This window comes from Python bivittatus, unplaced genomic scaffold, assembly GCF_059951505.1.
Source record: "Python bivittatus isolate LINGU-HERP-01145 unplaced genomic scaffold, Pbiv_v1 ctg000020_np1212, whole genome shotgun sequence".
Lineage (NCBI taxonomy): Eukaryota > Metazoa > Chordata > Lepidosauria > Squamata > Pythonidae > Python > Python bivittatus.
The window spans coordinates 118,700,071-118,720,905 of NW_028277030.1; the positions used below are offsets into that span (position 1 = coordinate 118,700,071).

Below are 20,835 nucleotides of genomic sequence, written 5' to 3' on the forward strand. Positions count from 1 at the left end.
TTTTAAATTTGATTTTATCTGTACTTGAGCTTATATTTAAATTATATTTGGTTGGATTTCTTGGTCTGGTCTACATAGTTGGGCTGACAGCTGCCCAGAATCTTATGAATGAGGACAGGATATAAACCTTGTAATAAAGAAATGCATTTTACAAATTTCTATGCCAGAAACAAGCCATGGATGGCTATTTCTAATTTGGCTGTGCTGTTGGTGCAAGGAAGTGGGAGAGCATTGAGGTGTGTACATTCATTGCTAAGTAATAAAGAAAAGCTTGACATTATGTCTTGATACAGTCTTAACTTTAGCTCTGCTCATGGAAGGTGATTCCATTTACAGAGCAAGTGTTGCAGGCACAGGAATAAAAAACTTGTGTCCAAGGTAGTAGTCAAAAGATATAGAACCCCTGTACAAATTCTCTGTGATTTGAAACTATCTAACTGAAAGAGTAAAAGTCTTCAAGCTCACCTTAGTAATGTTTCTGAGCAGATGTTAATGTCAACTCCTACGAAGCTGACACATTCCTCCACCACACTGTCCAGGGTTGCTTTGAGCAGGGTCTGAGATACATCATGCTGTGAATTGGGAAGGATAGAGAAAGAGAAATCCAATAACAGTTGAGTAGTATTTGATTACTGTAGGATGGAAACCATTCAGAAATGAGAATTCCAGAGAATGGCAATATTAATAAAACATTGGTGGGTATAATATCAACACATAAAAGAACCCAGGAGATGAACATCTGATATACTGCCACTGTTTGTATTGTGGAACTGGTTGAACTCATTTGAATTTATTTTTAAACTGCACATCCCCCCTCTAACCAGTTTTCAAGAACTCCAGATAGGCGCCATCTATATGACAAACAGTCTATCATGTTTCCATGAAAAACAGACTCATAATGGGGCCAGACACGTGTCTATTTTATGCAGTTTTCTCTAAAAATGAAAAAAGAGGAAATGAAGTGTTGGTTTTGCATATGTGTGTTTCCTCTAATTTTCAAATTATAACATAAATTTGCAGCAAAGTATTTAAGAAAGTATTCATATTACAAACTTTTAAATTCTGTAGATAACAGTACAGAGGTTTATGCTAAAGCTTTATAGTAAGATTACCTAATAGTTTGATAGATTTGATATAAAAACATTAAAAAGAAAATGTGAAACAGAAATATAATTCTCACTGTTACCAGCATATAATAACTGACAACTTGTAACAGTAATAGCTGATAGATACCAGGGAAGGGGGGTCGAGGTTAAAAATAATGCATAGACCACCAAGATCATTTTCCCACTTAATTTGTTTCCCGCTTCTGCACAATATATCATTAATAGCCTGTGCCTATTAATTTATTATAAAAGCTGCAAACGAATAACCTGAATCAAATCCAACTGAAAGCCAAGTAATTGGATGGAGATATGCCTAAATGAGGTAACAGGAGGGGAAAGTCTTTGGAAGGAGAAGCAGAGAACTGGATTCAGGTCCATGCCTAACAACTGACTGGTGGAATTCCAATATCCTTCAGGGAAAAACACACAGAAACACACGTACAGAATGCTGTGTGCTTATATACATGTTCAGTTTGGGGACAGAAGACAGTTGCAACCTGTTAAAATTATTAATTTTAAATTAATTGGTATATCATCATTAGGTGACTTTTTGAAATGTTATAAAAGTATAAAAGAACAATTTACAGTTTAGTGCACCAAAGCTGCCAGAAATTTTTTAAAAAGTCCCTCTCAAATATTTTCTTCTTTTTTCCCTGCCAGAGTAATATAGCCAAATATTGACTCATAAAATAAACAGAGGTACCTGGTTAAATCAAAGCTTTGTCAATTACACTTCACCAGCCCTAAGAGAAATGCTTCCTACTACAGGTAGTCCTCAGTTAACGTTCAGTGACTGTTCAAAGTTGCGATGGCACAACTCATGACTGATCCTTGAAGTTCCGGCCCTTGCACCACCCCCACGGTCACATGATTGTGATCCGGACACCTGGAAAACAGCTCACACTTATGACAGTTGCAGCGTCCTATGGTCACATGATCGCCATTTGTGACCTAGCCTGCCAGCTTCCCACAAAGTCAGTGGGGAAACCAGCAGGGAAGGTTGCAAGTTGCTCCTGCCAATTTTTCTCCTGAGGAGCCCCGCTATGGAGTACGAGATCCCAGGATTCCCTCCCCAGCCCACAAGCACTCACGCAGTGCTGCAACAACCCCCTCGCCTCACTCCATAGTACTCATCCGTCCTCCGGCCTGCTTGTGAGCCACTTGAGACTTGCAACTTGCAGCTGGCTTCCCACTGACTTTGCTTGTGGGAAGCTGGTAGTCACATGAGGTCCTCACTTAATGACCGGTGATTTTTGCTTAATGACTGCAAGAATTGCCATCGCTAAGCAATGTGGTCACACAATGCCATGCTTTATGACTGCATCCCTTAGCGACAGAACTTCCAGTCCCAATTACCATTGTTAAGTGAGGACTACCTGTATCTTGAAAACTATATGAAGGTGACCACATTGTCACCAAGCACTGAGTTTGTCTCGAGGGAGTTTTAATACCTTCACCAAGCTATTGCCTTCAAAATGTGCCAGAATTCCAATACTTGGAACTGCCAGCCAGCTAGGCTACTATTTCTGAGCTGAACATTCCTTTTTTTAATTTTTAGTATATATATTTTTAGCCATGCATTTCAAAACTTGCCACATTCTTATATCTGCCTGAATTCTATTTTTTCTATACAGAGTACACACACCTAGAACAACAATAAATCTGAACACTACTACACAAGCCTTCCTGAGCCAAGGAGCTTGAATGCTTTGTAAATTGAGGACTTAATACAATCACCATGTTGTTCTTACAAATCACTCATAGAAATCTGAGTTGATCTGTAATGGTTTTGTGATGCATCTTTTGGAGAAATTATGTTGGCTTCTACCCAGGATCTCACATTATTTCATCCAATAGTTCATCTTCTAAGCCCTTTTAATGTTATTTTAACAATATAAGACATGTTACCACATCAAATTCCATTGAATCATATTTGCACTTTGTTAAATTGAGGTTAATAGTGGATTATCTCTAACAACTTCCAATAATCTCCCATTCCTTTATCACAATTTATCAGATCTAAGCATACAATCATTGTGATGTACAGCAAAATGGTAAGATACACATGATAACCAATAGTGGAAAATGTGTGTTCCTCAGGGTTGAAATGTTGGGATCTTGGTGTTCGCTAGCTTAGTTGTTTTTTTTCTTGCAATGTTTCATTACCAAACTAGATTAACACAGTCAGCGCACCAATGATGTTACCTAGTTTGGTAATCCCCTTCATGGATCACTGCCTTGTCGTGGCGAAGGGGCTCGCGTAACTCAGTGAAGCCATGAGCTATACCGTGCAGGGCCACCCAAGACGGACAGGTCATGACAGAGAGTTCTGACAAAATGTGGTCCACTGGAGAAGGAAATGGCAACCCACTCCAGTATCCTTGCCAAGAAAACCCCATGGACAATGTTAAAAGGCTAAAAGATATGACACCGGAAGATGAGCCCCTCAGGTCGGAAGGTGTCCAATATGCTACTGGGGAAGAGCGGAGGGCAATTCCAAGTAGCTCCAGAAAGAGTGAAGCGGCTGGGCCAAAGCCGAAAGGACGTTCAGCTGTGGATGTATCTGGAAGCGAAAAGAAGGTCCGATGCTGTAAAGAACAATATTGTATAGGTACCTGGAATGTAAGATCTATGAACCAAGGCAAGCTGGATGTGGTCAAACATGAGATGACAAGACTGAACATCGACATCTTGGGAATCAGCGAACTGAAATGGACGGGAATGGGTGAATTTAATTCGGGTGACCATTATATCTACTACTGTGGGCAAGAAACCCTTAGAAGAAATGGAGTTGCACTCATAGTCAATAAGAGAGTCGGAAAGGCAGTAATGGGGTACAACCTCAAAAACGACAGAATGATCTCAGTGCATATCCAAGGCAAACCATTCAATATCACAGTCATCCAAGTCTATGCCCCAACCACTGATGCTGAAAAAGCTGAGGTTGACCGCTTCTATGAAGACCTACAACACCTTCTAGAACTAGCACCAAAAAAAGATGTCCTTTTCATCATAGGGGATTGGAATGCTAAAGTAGGAAGTCAAGGAGTAATCGGAATAACAGGCAAGTTTGGCCTTGGAGTACAAAATGAAGCAGGGCAAAGGCTAATAGAGTTCTGTCAAGAGAACAAGTTAGTCATAGCAAACACTCTTTTCCAACAACACAAGAGACGACTCTACACATGGACATCACCAGATGGTCAATACCGAAACCAGATTGATTATATACTTTGCAGCCAAAGATGGAGAAGCTCTATACAGACAGCAAAAACAAGACCAGGAGCTGACTGTGGCTCAGATCATGAGCTTCTTACTGCAAAATTTAGGCTTAAATTGAAGAATGTAGGGAAAACCACTAGACCACTCAGGTATGACTTAGATCATATTCCTTGTGAGTACACAGTGAAGGTGATGAATAGATTTAGAGGATTAGATTTGGTAGACAGAGTGCCTGAAGAACTATGGACGGAGGTCCGTAACATTGTACAAGAGGCAGCAACTAAAACCATCCCAAAGAAAAAGAAATGCAAGAAAGCAAAATGGCTGTCTGATGAGGCTTTACAAATAGCTGTGGAAAGAAGGAATGCAAAAAGCAAGGGTGAAAGGGAAAGATATAAGCAACTGAATGCAGATTTCCAGAGAATAGCAAGGAGAGATAAGAAGGCCTTCTGAAATGAACAATGCAAAGAAATCGAGGAAAACAATAGAATGGGGAAGACTAGAGATCTCTTTAAGAAAATTGGAGATATGAAAGGAACGTTTAGTGCAAAGATGGGCATGATAAAGGACAAAAAAGGCAGGGACCTAACAGAAGCAGAAGAGATTAAGAAGAGGTGGCAAGAATACACAGAAGAACTATACAAGAAAGATCTTAATGTCCCTGATGTCCACGCTGGTGTGATCACTGACCTTGAGCCAGACATCCTAGAGAGTGAAGTCAAGTGGGCCTTAGGAAGCATGGCTAACAACAAAGCTAGTGGAGATGACAGCATTCCAGCTGAGTTATTTAAAATACTAAAAGATGATGGTGTTAAAGTGCTGCACTCAGTATGCCAGCAAGTTTGGAAAACGCAACAGTGGCCACGGGATTGGAAAAGGTCAGTTTACGTTCCAATTCCAAAGAAGGGCAACGCCAAAGAATGCTCAAACTATCGCACAATTGCACTCATTTCACATGCTAGCAAGGTTATGCTCAAAATCCTACAAGCTAGGCTTCAGCAATACATGAACCGAGAACTACCGGATGTACAAGCTGGGTTTCGAAGAGGCAGAGGAACTAGAGATCAAATCGCCAACATTCGCTGGATCATGGAGAAAGCACGAGAGTTCCAGAAAAATATCTACTTCTGCTTCATTGACTATGCAAAAGCCTTTGATTGTGTCGATCACAACAAACTGTGGCAAATTCTTAAAGAGATGGGAGTACCAGACCACCTTACCTGTCTCCTGAGAAATCTGTATGCGGGCCAAGAAGCAACAGTCAGAACCGGTCATGGAACAACCGATTGGTTCAAAATAGGGAAAGGTGTACGACAAGGCTGTATACTGTCACCCTGCTTATTTAACCTATATGCAGAGTACATCATGAGAAATGCCAGGCTGGAAGAATCACAAGCCGGAATTAAGATTGCAGGGAGAATCATCAACAACCTCAGTTATGCGGACGATACCACCCTAATGGCAGAAAGTGAAGAAGAACTAAAGAGCCTCTTGATGAGGGTGAAAGAGGAGAGTGCAAAAGCTGGCTTGAAACTCAACATTAAAAAAACTAAGATCATGGCATCTGGACCCATCAATTCCTGGCAAATAGAAGGGGTAGAAATGGAAGCAGTAACAGACTTCATTTATTTGGGCTCCAAGATCACTGCAGACGGAGACTGCAGCCATGAAATTAAAAGACGCTTGCTCCTTGGGAGGAAAGCTATGGCAAGCCTAGATAGCATATTAAAAAGCAGAGACGTCACCTTGCCGACAAAGATCCGCATAGTCAAAGCTATGGTTTTTCCAGTAGTAATGTATGGCTGTGAGAGCTGGACCATAAAAAAGGCCGAGCGCCGAAGAATTGATGCCTTTGAACTGTGGTGCTGGAGAAGACTCTTGAGAGTCCCCTGGACTGCTAGGAGGTCAAACCAGTCAATCTTAAAGGAAATCAACCCTGATTGCTCATTGGAAGGATCGATAATGAAGCTCAAGCTCAGATATTTTGGTCACCTAATGCGAAGAGAGATCTCTTTGGAGAAGACCCTGATGCTGGGAAAGATTGAAGGCAAAAGGAGAAGAGGACGGCAGAGGATGAGATGTTTAGATAGCATCACTGAAGCAATGAGCATGAAACTGAGCAAACTCAGGGAGGCAGTGAAGGACAGGAAGGCCTGGCGCAATATGGTTCATGGGGTCACGAAGAGTCGGACACGACTTAACGACTAAACAACAACAACAACAAGTTTGGTAATGAAACATTTGCAAGAAGAAAACCAAGCTCAAGGAACATCAAGATTCCAACATACCTCATAAAATGGGAAAACTTCCAATGCTCACAAGAATGCCAAATTTCATAAATATTCTGAATGATAACCATGAAGGAACCTAACCTGTGTGTCTATTCAGTTAGAATATCTGATTAAAACTACCCCCCCCCCCCAAATCACCTGGAAACTAAGAAACTGTCAAAAGAATCTCTGGAGGTTAAGACTCTGTCCCCCTATACAGCCCTCCCAAAGCAGTGTTCTCCAAAATTTTCCCAGTTTGGCGGTTGGAACTGTAGCCCTAACAAATATAGAAGACATCAGGTTGGAGAAGGTTACTTTATGTTGCTTAAATTTGCTATTTAGCAGCCAGGGAGCAGACTAGAGCAAAACAGCAAGTATTATTTCCAGTCTGCTCCTGAGAGATAAAGAAAGGCTACACATGTGGCATCAGCTGGTCTGCTGTTTTTTCCATACACATCACACTGCTGATTCATATTCACTTTGCAATCAACCACATCAATATTCCAGAATCTTTTTCACAAGCACTATTATCACATGAAAAACTATGCATTTGTCTTTGTTAAATTTCAATCTGTTATTTATAGTCCAACTTATGAAGTGTATTTCTCTCTTCTAAGGTATTAGCTATTCCACCTGCTTTAGCATCAGTCACTAATTTGATAAGCATTCTCTCCACTTCCTCACCTAAATCAGTAATAAAAATACTGAACAGCATAGGAACCTTGTGGTACCACACTTGTTACTTGATGAGCATTTTTAGTATGATTTTTGAGCCAGCCATGTTTCATCTAACGGACATGTCCCCAGCCAACACATGTTTGCTCATGGAATTTCCTAGGGCTTGTTTGTCAGATGCTTTGCTGAAATCAAGATATGTAACAACTGCAACATTCCCACAATCTAAGATGCTCAATTAAAAAAAGACATAAGATTAGTCTTCAAGACTTATTCTTGACAAATCCATGCAAGCTTCTGGTAATTGCTACACTTTTTTAAAGGTCTTCCCATGTATCAATCTAGACTTCTTAGTCTATAATTGCCTTGATTCTCCAGTTCCCCCTTTTTGTTGATGGCATTTCCTCCATTCCAGTCACCTGTCACTTTATCAGAACTCCAGGATTTTTCAAAGATAACACATAAAAGTTCAGCCAGACCACCAAGAAGTCCCTCCAGTACCCTAGGAAGCAATTCAGCTGGCCCTGGAAATTTAAACTTATTCAAAATAATAAGGTATTCCCTGGCCATGTTTATATTAGTCTTAAGCTTCAACTTTGCCCTTTCATCTTGCTCTTCACAATTGCATGATAGAACACATACTCTCTTGTGGGGAAGGTAAAGACTCCTTTAAATTGAGCTTGAATCCCAATGACTCATGGATACATCCTTTTATTTATGTGTGTAAATGTTACTTCATTTGACATTGCTTTCTTCCAGAATGTGTTTTTGACTTCCTAGTTTAGCCTAAAGCCATGAGATTTCTCAACATCTATTAGGTACAGAACTGAGAGTACATAGGAATTGAGTAGCTCTGGATTTTTAAAAAAATATTTATTTGATATCAAGGCCATTCGACTCCTCAATGACTCTGAGTGGCTTACAATTAAAAAGAAAAAAAAACAACATATAAAAAAAACATAGCTGATCAGATTAACTGAATATCACATAAGCCCAGAAACTATAGGGGCTACACAACCATCCTATCCTAAGGCCTGGGAGAACAACTGGGTTTTTAATACTTTTCAAGATGTCATTAAAGTGGGAGCAATACAGATTTTCTTTGTTATTAGCAACTTATTATATTTATTGATTTTATTATAAAGAAATCATTTTTGCTGTTCATAATATCCTTTGATAACCTCAGCTCATTATGAGCTTTCCTGACACTCACTTCACAATTCCAGGCTGTTTTGTGCTCTTCCTTGGTAACTTCACCCTCTTTCCATGTCCTATATCTGTTCTTTGTTTTCAGATCTTCACTAAGCTTTTTGTGTAGCCAGATTGACTTATTTAGCTGTCCTCCATTTTTCCCTCATTGGAACTGTTTGTAATTATGTTTTTCTTATTTCCTTCTTTAGGAATTCCCACCAATCTTTTTCCAATTAGTTTCTCCAGCTATTGGATCCTACTTATCATTACCTTGAGTTTATTAAAATCTCCTTTTTAAAGTCCAAGGTACACCTTTGACCATACTCAGTTTTAGTTCTTCTTAACATAACTCAATAGCCACTTTCCCCCCATACTTCTCCCCAACTGTGTCTTCCCGGTTAGTTAGTATTAAGTCAGATCCTCTTATGCCTTCCTCCATGTTCTAAAGGCAAAAGTAATCAGCAAGATAACACAGGAATTTCCTGGAAGGATCATGCTTGGCAAAGTTTCTCTTGCAACAGATGTCAGGTAATTAAAGTCTCCCACCACTATGACTTCAGGCCTTTTTGAAAGATCACACAAGTGGGCATAGGGGGGTGGAGGTAGTTCTGTTTTGTCTTGTTATTTTAGGAATGCTAAAACTACCTGATAGTGCATCTTATGTTAATATCTTGCCAGAGACTCATAGGAAATCCCATTACCACGTTCTGAAGACACGTGCATAATCTTGAAGAGTTTGATGGAGATCACAAAAAGGCATGTTGAAGATATCATATTCTCTATGGGTTATGATCTCTCCTTTACATAATTTGACTCACCATTTTAATTGGATGCATATTATTTATCTTGGAGGCCATTTTGTGCAATGTTTATCTTGAAATGTATATAAAAACAACTACATACTACAGTTTCCAACTCTAAATACAAGTTACAAATATAATAATAATGTGAGAATATTTGAATTTTGGCAACTTCCGGAGCTAGTAAGAAGTTAGAGCTATTTCTATCCACCTCATCTGGCAGGCATGAAAGGAAGGGAGCACCGTACTGGCTACTCTTGCTTTTCTATCAGAATGGAAAAGGATTTTTATTGGCCACAAATGTGCCTATCAACATGTCTTGAGTCATCTTTCTATTTACCTTCTGGAAGAGAAATAAAGGTATTTGACAACCAATGGCCATCAGTTTATACTGCACAGCTGGTACCTGACTTGGTAGCTGCAATTTTCCTGTATATGTTAAGAAAGAAGCAGTGTATTACTATGAAATAAAAAAGGAACTGGAACCTGAATGTACCTAAGGAACATGAAATTAGTTTGGAGGGGCAATACTGACTCCCTCCCACAAAATAAAATTGTAAAATATCAGTTGCAGTTTTTTAAACACATACACCCACACCCTCTAAAATATCTCAATGAGATTAGGGCCCTATCATCCAAAAAACATATAAATTTGCTTTTATATGGCCATGCACTGAAGGCTAATCCCCCAAAATGACATGACCTAAAGTTGTTGAGATTTTAAAATTTTCCTCGTGTCTGTTGTAACTATAACTGCCAAATACTACACCAGCAGCTCCAAAGTAAATATATTTAAAGCACATGATCCAGAATTGTGAAAGAACTGTGCAGAACAGTTAATTAGATGGAATCTAAAGGCACCATCTGTATACTATTGCAATGTAACTATATAATGCAAACAATGTAAGTTACCCTTGAAGATCACTCAAACTTCAGCTAATCTAAAATGCGACAGCATGGGCAATAATGGGCATGCCATAGAATGCCCATGAAATATCTCTGCTTCATCAGTTGCACTGGTTGCCAATCTGCTTCTGGGTGCAATTCCAAATGGTTAGCACCTTTAAAGCCCTTCATGGCATAGGGCCTGGCTATCTGAGGGTCCATCTGTGTCCTGTAGCCTGTCCTGTATGATTGGACAGAGTTGGCTTGCTCCAGGTCCACTGATTAAATCGTGTCATCTGATGGGACTCAGGAAGCAGGCCTTCTCTGTTGCAGCACTGCTCTCTGGAACAGCATCCCCCCAGATATTTGTATGGCCCCTCCTCTGCCCTTGTTGAAATGGTTGTTTAAAATGTGGCCTTTCCATCAGGCTTTGGGCTAGGGTGGGTAGTGGGCAGGCTTCTTATAGGAATATGTATGTTTCATTGCTTTGTCCAGACATCATTGATCTTTCTTCTTTATTATATTCTCTTCATACTGTTTTTAGTGTTGTATGCTGCTCATAGTTGTTAAGAAATTGGGTGGCCTTATACATTTGAATAATTATCATCATAATTTGAAGTTTCATAGTTAAATTAGATAAGAATAAATGATATCCTAATCAATCTAAGCTGCAATTCCAACTTTCTTCTCTGAGACATATCTTGTAGGTCAGTATTGGGCAACTATTTTTCCCCAGCAATAATTGCATTTCCAAAAGAATGGGCAGGGTCACTCAAATACAATCTCCTGACCCACTTAGCCATGATTCTTGAAAATACATTTTTTATTTTATTTTGGCCTATGATCTTTCTCACATTGGGGATCAATTATGCCATTTTAAACACTCACATTCTCCCAACAGATCATATATTTTAATCCATGTTAGTTCCCATCAGGACCTATAGCTGATAGGAATGAGAATAGCCTTTGCAATTGCACATAGTTCAGTTGCTGACTAACAACTGCAATTTCCTTAACACGTTGCACTCTAAAATCCTAATACATATTTATGTAGTTTCAGTATTTCTACCATCCTTTATAAATCTTGAATTTTCATTATATGTTTTCACCATGTACTCACTGCCACTTCTGTCACACTGCCCACTAACCCAATTGTTTATTTTGTTATGTAATTCTGAGGAGTGACTTGACTGTCTGTGCAAGTAATTTTATCAACAAACCATGAGAGAACAAGGAATCCTTTGAAAAGCACAGTTATGTATACATTTTTGTTCTTCAGAAAAGCCTTATTACCAGTATGCTGCAGGTTTGACCAACAAATGCGTGCAGTTTAACACCTGCTAGAAAGCTCTCAAGCTTCCATTAAGGAAGAAGCAACCACAAGTTTCTAATAGTCAATAGATAACAGCTGTACCAGATGGAACAGACATCTGTCGTCTATCTGTGCCTGATGGTGTGGTGTGCAAGGAGAAAAAACTTCACATATTTAGATGCAAACAATGAGATTCTTCTTTCAACCCCATCTTAAAAGAAGGGGCTAAACAATGATTCCCGCAACAAATGTTTAGTCATAATACTGCCTTGCAGTTTTAAAAGATTATTGCTAATATCTTGCAAAATATTCAAAATGGAAAAGAACAGTAGAATAATATTTTAGCATTCTTATGCTAGAGTTCAGCTATGACAACACTGATGGCACAAGGATTTCAATCCATCTGATGGATTATTTATCCATTCTTATCTATCCAAAAGCAATAATTTTCCTTTGAACATAATAATTTAGTAGTTGGGAAGATTAAAAAAAAAAACCTAGCACCTTTCAGACCTTATACTTGGGGCATGAGCAGTGGAGACTTAGCCACCTTCCAAATTGTTATCAATGAGCTTCAATGAGGAATGCTAAGGTTAGGAAGCCATATGTACTAAATAGCCAGAAGAACAATGGTCACAGTCTTTGGAGATGATCTTCCATTTCTTTTTCTTCTGCCTTTTACACTTTGTTTGCAACTTCCCTTTCAATCCCAAAACACTGCTTTAAAAATAAACAATTGATATCACAACACATATGAAATCAGTTGGACCATTTACTAGATGAATGTAAACCAGATAGCATCCAAAAACAAATAAAACCATGAGCACCATAGCCCCTGAACACTATTGCCCCAGAAAGTCTGTCTAAATAAACAGGCAGGGATCACATCCAATGAACCTCTGCAAATTCGAAGAGTCTATTCTAAAATGGCCATCAACCTAGCCGGTTTCAGGCTAACCAGTAAATTTTCAATACCAGATTTGAAAGTATCTAAAATGGGATCAGGTTCATGTCAAGGACTCAATAGCTAGGGATCTTTCTTCCATTTGCATCTGGATGGCTAACTCTAGGAGCTTGGATTAGATAGACCATTCTTTTGACCCAGCATGGGTCTTAATATCTTGGTAAGGTGCCAGTTTTGTTTTTGCTTTTGCTGCTTCTTGCGTGTTACGTATGAAATAAGGGTGAAGTAAAATTCTCTTGCAACGCTAGAGAACTGACACATTTGTTCCTTAGCTGCCACTACGCAAACCTACCATCAAGCAAATGATGAAATTTAATAACATTTTTACAGATAGCCTTTCCTAGGAAATAATTTCAACCCCTCTACCTGTATTAAGGAAAATGTTTTAATGGAAAATGTTACAATGGAAAATTTTAGAAAATACTACAGGTGATTTTCTGATAGGGGAACAGGTATCTTTTTAAAAAAACTATTTTTTTTAAGAAGGCAATATTGTTTTGATGATAACACAGTTTTTCACTTTGGTTGTACATAAGATTTGGGCTTTCATATTTTAAGGCTATCATCAGCAAAACAGGAAATCTTGAAGGATAGATCATTCAAATGTGTGATTTCAACTGCAGCAAAAAAAAAGTGTTATACACCATAATTAATCATCAAAGGGACTTCAGATTTTAAAATTTCACTTTAACCCTTAAGCTAAATAACCAGCAGCTTGTAAACCTGTTTTTATTCTTGTTTCCCTTTGAAGTTACTCACTCGTCAGAAGAGAGACTATAAGAATTTTTGGTTTGCGTGGACACTGACTTTTCATTATCTCCATAACACATCTGCCATCTTAACACATAAAATGGAGATGGTGAATCTGTGTTCCCAAACCACACGGTAAACAATCATATGTAAGGAATTCACACCTAAAGGTAGTGAAGGAAATATTATATTAGCCATCTTTCAGACAAAATAAAAAAAATAAAATTGTATAGTCAACATCCAAATAGTACAGGAAAGATGAACTTTTCATGTTTATGTTAAAACTTCTTTTTCCTACTACATATATCCCCAAAGTAGTAAACAGGGCCATTTTCAATGTCAGCAAATATAAATGTTCTCAGGGAAAACCCTATCTCTGCCAAAAAATCAGAGGTTTGGTATTTGATAGAATTTGAGGATAGAAGCAGGGAGATAGAGTGTTGATTTACAGATAGTGAAGAAATATGTATCTCTTTCTCCTTTTTCTCTCATACGCTTATATGACAAAGAGGAGGACATATTTGCATTAACTTTACAGATATACAGAAATAAAGATTAGAATTTAAGTAGAAATACAATACAGTTCATCAGGGTGGGGGACACAGTGATTAGGGATCCTTCTTCCAAATATCCACAATCACTCAGAATTTTTGGATGGTCCACATGACAACACTTCCTATGTATTACTTTCCTGTGATTTGTGATCAAGTTCTTAATGCAGAAAAATAGTTAAGAATAGCTGCTCCATGTTTTTTATGATAGCATTCGTTTTCCTTAGGATGGCACCCCAGGTGACCTCTAGGCTGAGTGCTCTGTCTATTGTCCATGTATCAACTCCTGGTGGGCAACTTTAAGACCTTTACGTTTTGCCTTACAGTTCTCTGCTAACTAGATTGGGACTGAACAACCTTTGAAACAAATGATCCCTTTAAGCAAAGGATATCCATAAAAAGCCTCTCAAAGACAGGACTGCCCTCTGCAGTGAAACATGGCACATGGAGGGACTCACAATTGGAATCACTCCTGAGATACTTTCTGTAGTTCTGTGAATAACATAAATGTATCTTGCTGTAATTTCATATTTATATGCCCTGTTATATTGCCTCTCTCCCAAAAATTGAAGTTTGGAGTTAAAGCATGAAATTTTGCATATGGATGGGCTGATTGGAATTAATCATCAAAGAGGGGGCAAGAACTCTTTTTACATTTTAAAGAATACATTTCTTACAGTTCAGACTATAAGTTTTAATCTTTAGTGGGGAAATTTGGTTTTTCTTGGAAAAACCCTTTCAATGCATACTCAGTCCTCTGATGTTTGATAAAAGAGTCTTACTTCGACATTCCCTTTTGAAGATTTTTTTTTTAAATAAGGGAGGGGTATGTGGTACCCTCCTTTGCAAATTAGGGATTTTTTCCCCTAGTTTATATTTTTACTGCTTCATTTCCTAGCTTTTCAAAGTAAAATGCTGTTTGTTTTTTGTAGCAGTGCTACCCAGAAATATCCCCAGAGGCAAATAAATCAATTTTTATTTCAATCAATCAAAACATTTGACAAACCTGAAAATACTATTACATTTTAAATTGTGTTTTGGATTATTCATCTGTGTTGAATTTACCTTAACCATTTATTTAAAGCAAAATGAAACACTATCAACCTATATGTCATGAGTAGAACTGCACTCACTGCTTACAAAATAAGCAGTGGAATTTAATTCAAATACAAATAATGTACAACTGTATAAATGCATATTTGATGTACTCCTCTGAAGACCTCTGCCTCAGGCTTAGACTAGGAGAAACACGGGGGTGGAGGTGAGAGGGAGAGAGACTATTCAAACAGCCTCATCATCTTTGTTCAATATCTTTAATTCCTACTAGTTATTCATTGTAAATTTGTTGGCACTGTAAAACTGAGACTGATGATCTTACCAATAAGGATAATTTAGGCAACAACAACAAAAGTTTATACAGAGTTAACCTAAAGTCAGTTGTAGAGTATCTGATTTACAAACAAAGGTGCCAGATTTAGTCCTTGACATCTTTAGGTAAACAAAGGACTGTAGAGTCCTTGGGGTTCTCTGAGCTTGGTAAACTGTAGGTAAACAAAGCTCTAGGTAAACAAAGGATTAATGTGATGGGAAAGATATTCTAAGAGCCACAATTAGAATAGATAATTTTAAGCAAGATGGACAAGCACTCTGATGACAATTGTTATGGTATTCAGCCATGTTCTTGAATTCCTAGTAGCCCCCAAAAGGGGGTTAATACTCAATTGGTTCTCCAACATACTGGCACAGCCAAGTTGGAAAGCATGTTGTTCCAGATCTAGACCTCTATATCTCCAAGTATTGATTATGTGCCATCAAGTTGTTGATATATAATTGATTATGTGCCATCGAGTTGTTGATCTACCCTCAACCTGGTCTTTCAGGTCTTCCAATGATGCACTCATCGTCACTATAAGTGAATCCATTCACCTTGCTGTTGGTCATCCTGTTCTATTGTTTCCTTCCACCTTTCCCAGCATCATAGGCTTCTCCAGAGAGCTAGGTCTTGCATAATGTAGGATAATTTGAGCTTGGTCTTTTGTATCTTGAGTGAGAACTCCAGGTTGATTTGTTTGATGATCCATTTGTTTATTTTCTTGGCTGTCCATGGTATTCTCAGGAATCTTCTCCAATCCCAAAGTTCAAGTGTCAATATTCTTCCAGCCCTGCTTCTTCAAATCCAACTTTTCCTTCCATAGGGTGTCACAGTCAACACCATTGCCTTCACTAGTCTGATCTTTGTAGGTATAGACATACCACAGCATCTGAGTATATTTTCCAAGGCCTTTATGTCTGCTATATTAAATGCTAGTCCGTGGTGTGTTTCTTGACTGTTCCTTTACTGTTGATGGTTGATCCTAAAAGGCAGAAGTTATCCACCATTTCAATATCGTCATTGTCAATTCATTGTCAATCTCCGGGTATAGTCCTCAGGACTGTCAGTTACATTTGTCAATGCCAGCCATCTCTAGATCACACTGGGAAAGATGGTAACCCTAGAGAGCTGTTGCCTGTCAAAGCAGCCAATATCAAAACAGATAGACCATTCATGTCACTTGAATTTATTTATTTCTGTGACTTCCATATTGTTTCAACTTGACCAATGCTAAGCAACCTAAAGTCAAAATATTGGATGAAAAAATACAACCAACAAAATCAATGTAATAAGGGGAAAAAATCACAATAATTATGATCTCATCAAACCATAGCTTTGTCTATTACATTCAGGACAAACATTCCAAGGTCACATAGTTTATTAAGTTCACCTACTTCTTAAATACCATCAGAGATTGGGCCAATCTCATCTCTGGGGCAAAGTGGGATGGGATCATCCCACTATCCAAAGTGAGATGGGAGCTCAATAGAAAATGCTTGTTTTGAAACCTGTTCTTCTTGTTTTCCAGCAGATGGGGGGTCTCATTGTATCTTCTTAGAAGGCATACAGATTCCACTTGGAAAAAGCAATCACTGGGTCCCAAATCACTGGCTTTATATTGTAACAACCAACATTCTGAACTGCACTTGGAAACAAAGTAGTAAGTCTTCTGTTATTAACACACAATACGGCAGTAATGGATTTGACCCTTTAACAAGCCAGCAGCCACATTCTGCACCAGTTAGGAATTTCTAGGTGGTATTCAAGAGTAGCCCCATGTAGAATGAGTTACAGTAGTTCAGTTGAGAGGTGACATGGGCATGAGTCCACCAGCTAAAGCTGATCAAAGGCCTTCCTGGTCACCGCCTCCACCCGCTCTTTTACTTAGAGCCATGAGTTTAGGAATATCTCTGGATTGCAAGTCTTCTCTTTCAAGGACAGCACAACCCTATCTTGAGCCAATAATGGAGATCCTGGAATCAAGCAGGTGCTTCGTCTTGCATGGACTGAGCCTGAGTCACTATCCAGAGCCTGACTGACACGTTACCTTCAGGCAATGAGTTCTCCAGATTGGCTGGCATAGTTTGGTTAGAACCTTTACTATTTCTTTTTTCTGTTGTCTGCCATATTTTGGTAGATTCCATCAATTTCTGTAGCCTTCCAACTTGGTAATGACCAAATGCTATTCTAACTTCATCTTCTAGTACTAGAGGTTCTAGTAAATAGAGAATACCTTCTAAATTATCTTGGATGTTGACATCTCTCTGTACAGAATTTCAGTATACTCCTTCCATCTTTATTTGATATTTTTTGAATCAATTACTATCTGTCCACTGGCATCTTTTAGCATATCAATTCACATATCTGTTCTGATTGCAGCCAATATTTTTCCATCATTGCTACTTGGCTGATGATTCTGCAAAATGACTCTTCCTTCCTCATTTTAGATCAGTCATTTGAGGAATGGGGGATTGCTATCACTGAGAAGCAACCAAGCAGGCAGAACCACCTGACTGCTTTAAAAAAACACATATGTGATTACAACTTCAACTGGGTTTATTAGCATGAGTATATAAATTTTATACATAAATAAAAGTAAACTCTCTCTCTCCCTATGTACATACATACACACACACATTCAATTAACCATAATAATTTCTTCAAATAGTTTCACAATACATTTAAGTGATATGTAATATAGATTAATATTAGAAAATTGTTTTTATTCATTATTTGCTGGTAATAATAAATGTTAAAATATTAATGAACTATTTTTGACCAAACACATATTGTCTAAAAATATAATTTGACAATTTGCACTTTAAAAAATTAAAACTCATACAAAAATAGCAATTAATCATAGTTCCCTAAAAGTTTCAAGTACACAAACATAATATCACAAATGAATCTCAAGTCAGGTTTATCTACATATCCTCCCTGAAGATATATCTAGAGATTTAATAACAAAATTATTTGCTATCATTTTATGATTTATATTGTGTAGAAAATGTGAGCTCTAAATTCATGGAAAAGAATAGTATTCCAAATGAGCTGCTATCATGCATTGAGGTCCAAAGCAAGCCACACAGGTACAATAATCCTGTTTTTCAAACTTCTCTAAGTTCCAGAAACATTTGTGCAGTAAAATGCATTCCCTAATTTTCTACCACATGGTTTATTTGTTCCTATACTGTACAAATCTAAGCAGGAAAGTCTAATTGTACTGCCTGTATCTGCATTCTGCCTCTGTCGCATGTAGGTGTTAATGACTGCACAAGGTATATGTTATATATGCTATATACCTTGTGCAGGAGAGAATTATATCACCACATCCAGCTAATAACCCACAACCATTTCAGGATGCTGATGAATCTATAATCTAATTAGGCAATTTGTTTCATGGACCTAGTCTGCTCAGTCTAATAACATCTTAATTGCAACATCCATTAAGTAATGTAACTGTTTTTTAATTACCTGTTTTCTGTTTCATGCAAGACAGTAATTTTCTTTTACTGGCAATTCAGAAGGCTTTAGGAAAGTGTCAACCAAAATACACTTGCTAGAATCAAAAAGGGTTTAATTGGGAAAAGCTGGAACATAACTTCTTCAAGCCAACCTGAAATGCTATAGCAGAACTTTTGGGTCCTGCTCCCATATCTCCAGCCAAACCTGTTAACTTGGTTTTTTCCATAATGAGAAGCAATATGTTAAAAAGCTTTTAATTAATAAACAAATTCTTGATATTTCCAAGTAAGATGGAGGAGATTTCCTATCTAAAACACCAAAAAGTCAGTGCAGACTTAGTGCTAATCAAAAAGAAACCAAACATTTAACTCAGAATATAGCAGTTGCCTAAGTATTTATACTAGCTAACTATTAAAGCACCTGAGTTCTGCTTGATTTCTTCTTCCTGGGTTCAGGGCAAAAACTGATGACTTCTTGTAGCCTGATAGCTTTTCAGCAAAGGTGAGAGCCAGCTTCAGTTCCCACAATTGCCATTCAATCTATATTACAGGTAGTCCCCGGGTTAAGAACACCCAGTTTACTGACCCATAGTTAAGGACAGAGCCTGCTGTAGCAAAATTTGGGTTAAATACACAATGGTTCGAGTTCATTACACAATACTATTTATACAGTATTATACAATCATACTGTTCCAGCTTACATACAAATTCAACTTAAGGACAGACCTTGGGAATGGAAGTCGTTCTTAAACTGGGGACTACCTGTACCTGCAGAGCAGCATGTTTCTCTTATCTTCCCACTTTTTTTCCTGAGGGAGACATATACATGAAAGCCAGCATAGCAGAGTAGTTGAAATGGCGGGCTAATCAGGCAAAGCCAAGTTTGATTTTCTGGGCAGCCATGAAATTCATTTGAAAACCTAGTGCTAATCACTGCCACTTGGACTATTTGACTTTATGGGGTTGCTTTAGAAATCAAATAAGAGCGAGGATGAGAAGGCACATAATGCCTTTAGCACTGTCTAGTGCTTCAGCAATAGAAATTATGCTGGTAAGTACTGTAATAGGGATCAGGCCTTTTTAATGCTGGCCCCACCACTCTGGAACTCTTCCCAGCAAGATACTTTAAATCTATTACTTTTTAGGAGCTTTACCATTGTTTTACTCCAATAATCTTTTAGGTAACCTTAAAGTATATTTAAGCTACCTTTTCCTTTTGGGGGGGGGAGTAATCAGCAATTACTGTTTTATAATATGATACAGTTAATAGTATAGCATTGTTTGCATTTTTAAAATCTGTAATTGGCATTGTAAGCCAAAAAAGGTATTTACATACACTCAGTTAAACAAAGCATTGTCATTGCTACCCTCTCCATTACAGAGCATAGCAGCTGATATGAGGCATAAGATCATGGATAAACTAGCTACAGTCAACCCTCAAGTCCAATTACCAAGGCTCAGTGGAGAATTACCATCGGATAGTATGCTAGAAGATGCCAACAGAGCCTTCCAGACAATCCCTACTACCACCATAACTGAAACCAATGAATTGGTATATGCTACAGCCACTGTAATCCTGGAAACGCTTGGCTACACGATCAAGAACAGCAATACTTACCCCCCCCAGAATGGCCAATGATTAGGGATTATGGGATTTGTGATGATTTTATTGATTTATACCCTCAATTATTATAAATGGTACATTTAAGCTCTTGACACTAGGAGAACTGAAATTGGACATTATTTATTTATTTATTTATTAGATTTATATCCCACCTTTATTTTTGTGCAATTCCAGATGGTTTACATAATGCTTCCACCTATTTCCCCCACAGCAACCTTTCAAGAGAACATCAAACTATATTTGACCCTTAATTTCCAAATAAACATTTCTCCACCCCGCTGGCTTGAATTACAATATGCCTCAAGAAGAACAGTGTGAAACAGGGGTAAAAGTAGGAAAAAGAAACTTGAGGTTTCTCTGAGGACAACATACAGTTTGATCAAAAGTATTGAGCTCATAGTGTTTAATTAACAACAGTATGTTTCAACTGCAGCTGGAATGCAAGCATCTTTCTTGAGTAAACTCTGAGGTAAGATAAAATACTTACTAAATTGACTATTCAGCTGTGAGTATATGTGTGCTTTAGCTTCAGTAGATTAGATTAACAGCCCCATGTGATCCTTTGGAGGCAGAGATTAGTCCTTCCTCATTTATCTATAGCATGTAGCAGTGTCATGTCATAACAGTTCAGAAAAAGATCTGAGTTCAAATA

At 38.0% G+C, this 20,835-nt stretch overlaps 1 protein-coding gene across 2 annotated transcripts in view; it reads right to left on the reverse strand.

Moving 5' to 3' along the window:
• SRBD1 (S1 RNA binding domain 1) overlaps positions 1 to 20,835 on the reverse strand; it is a 206,253-nt gene that overhangs the window by 30,312 nt on the left and 155,106 nt on the right. For both annotated transcript variants that reach the window (XM_088147762.1, XM_088147769.1), the window contains exon 17: positions 466 to 572. In XM_088147762.1, the coding sequence (XP_088003888.1) occupies positions 466 to 572 (107 nt within the window). The remainder of the gene's footprint in view (positions 1 to 465; positions 573 to 20,835) is intronic.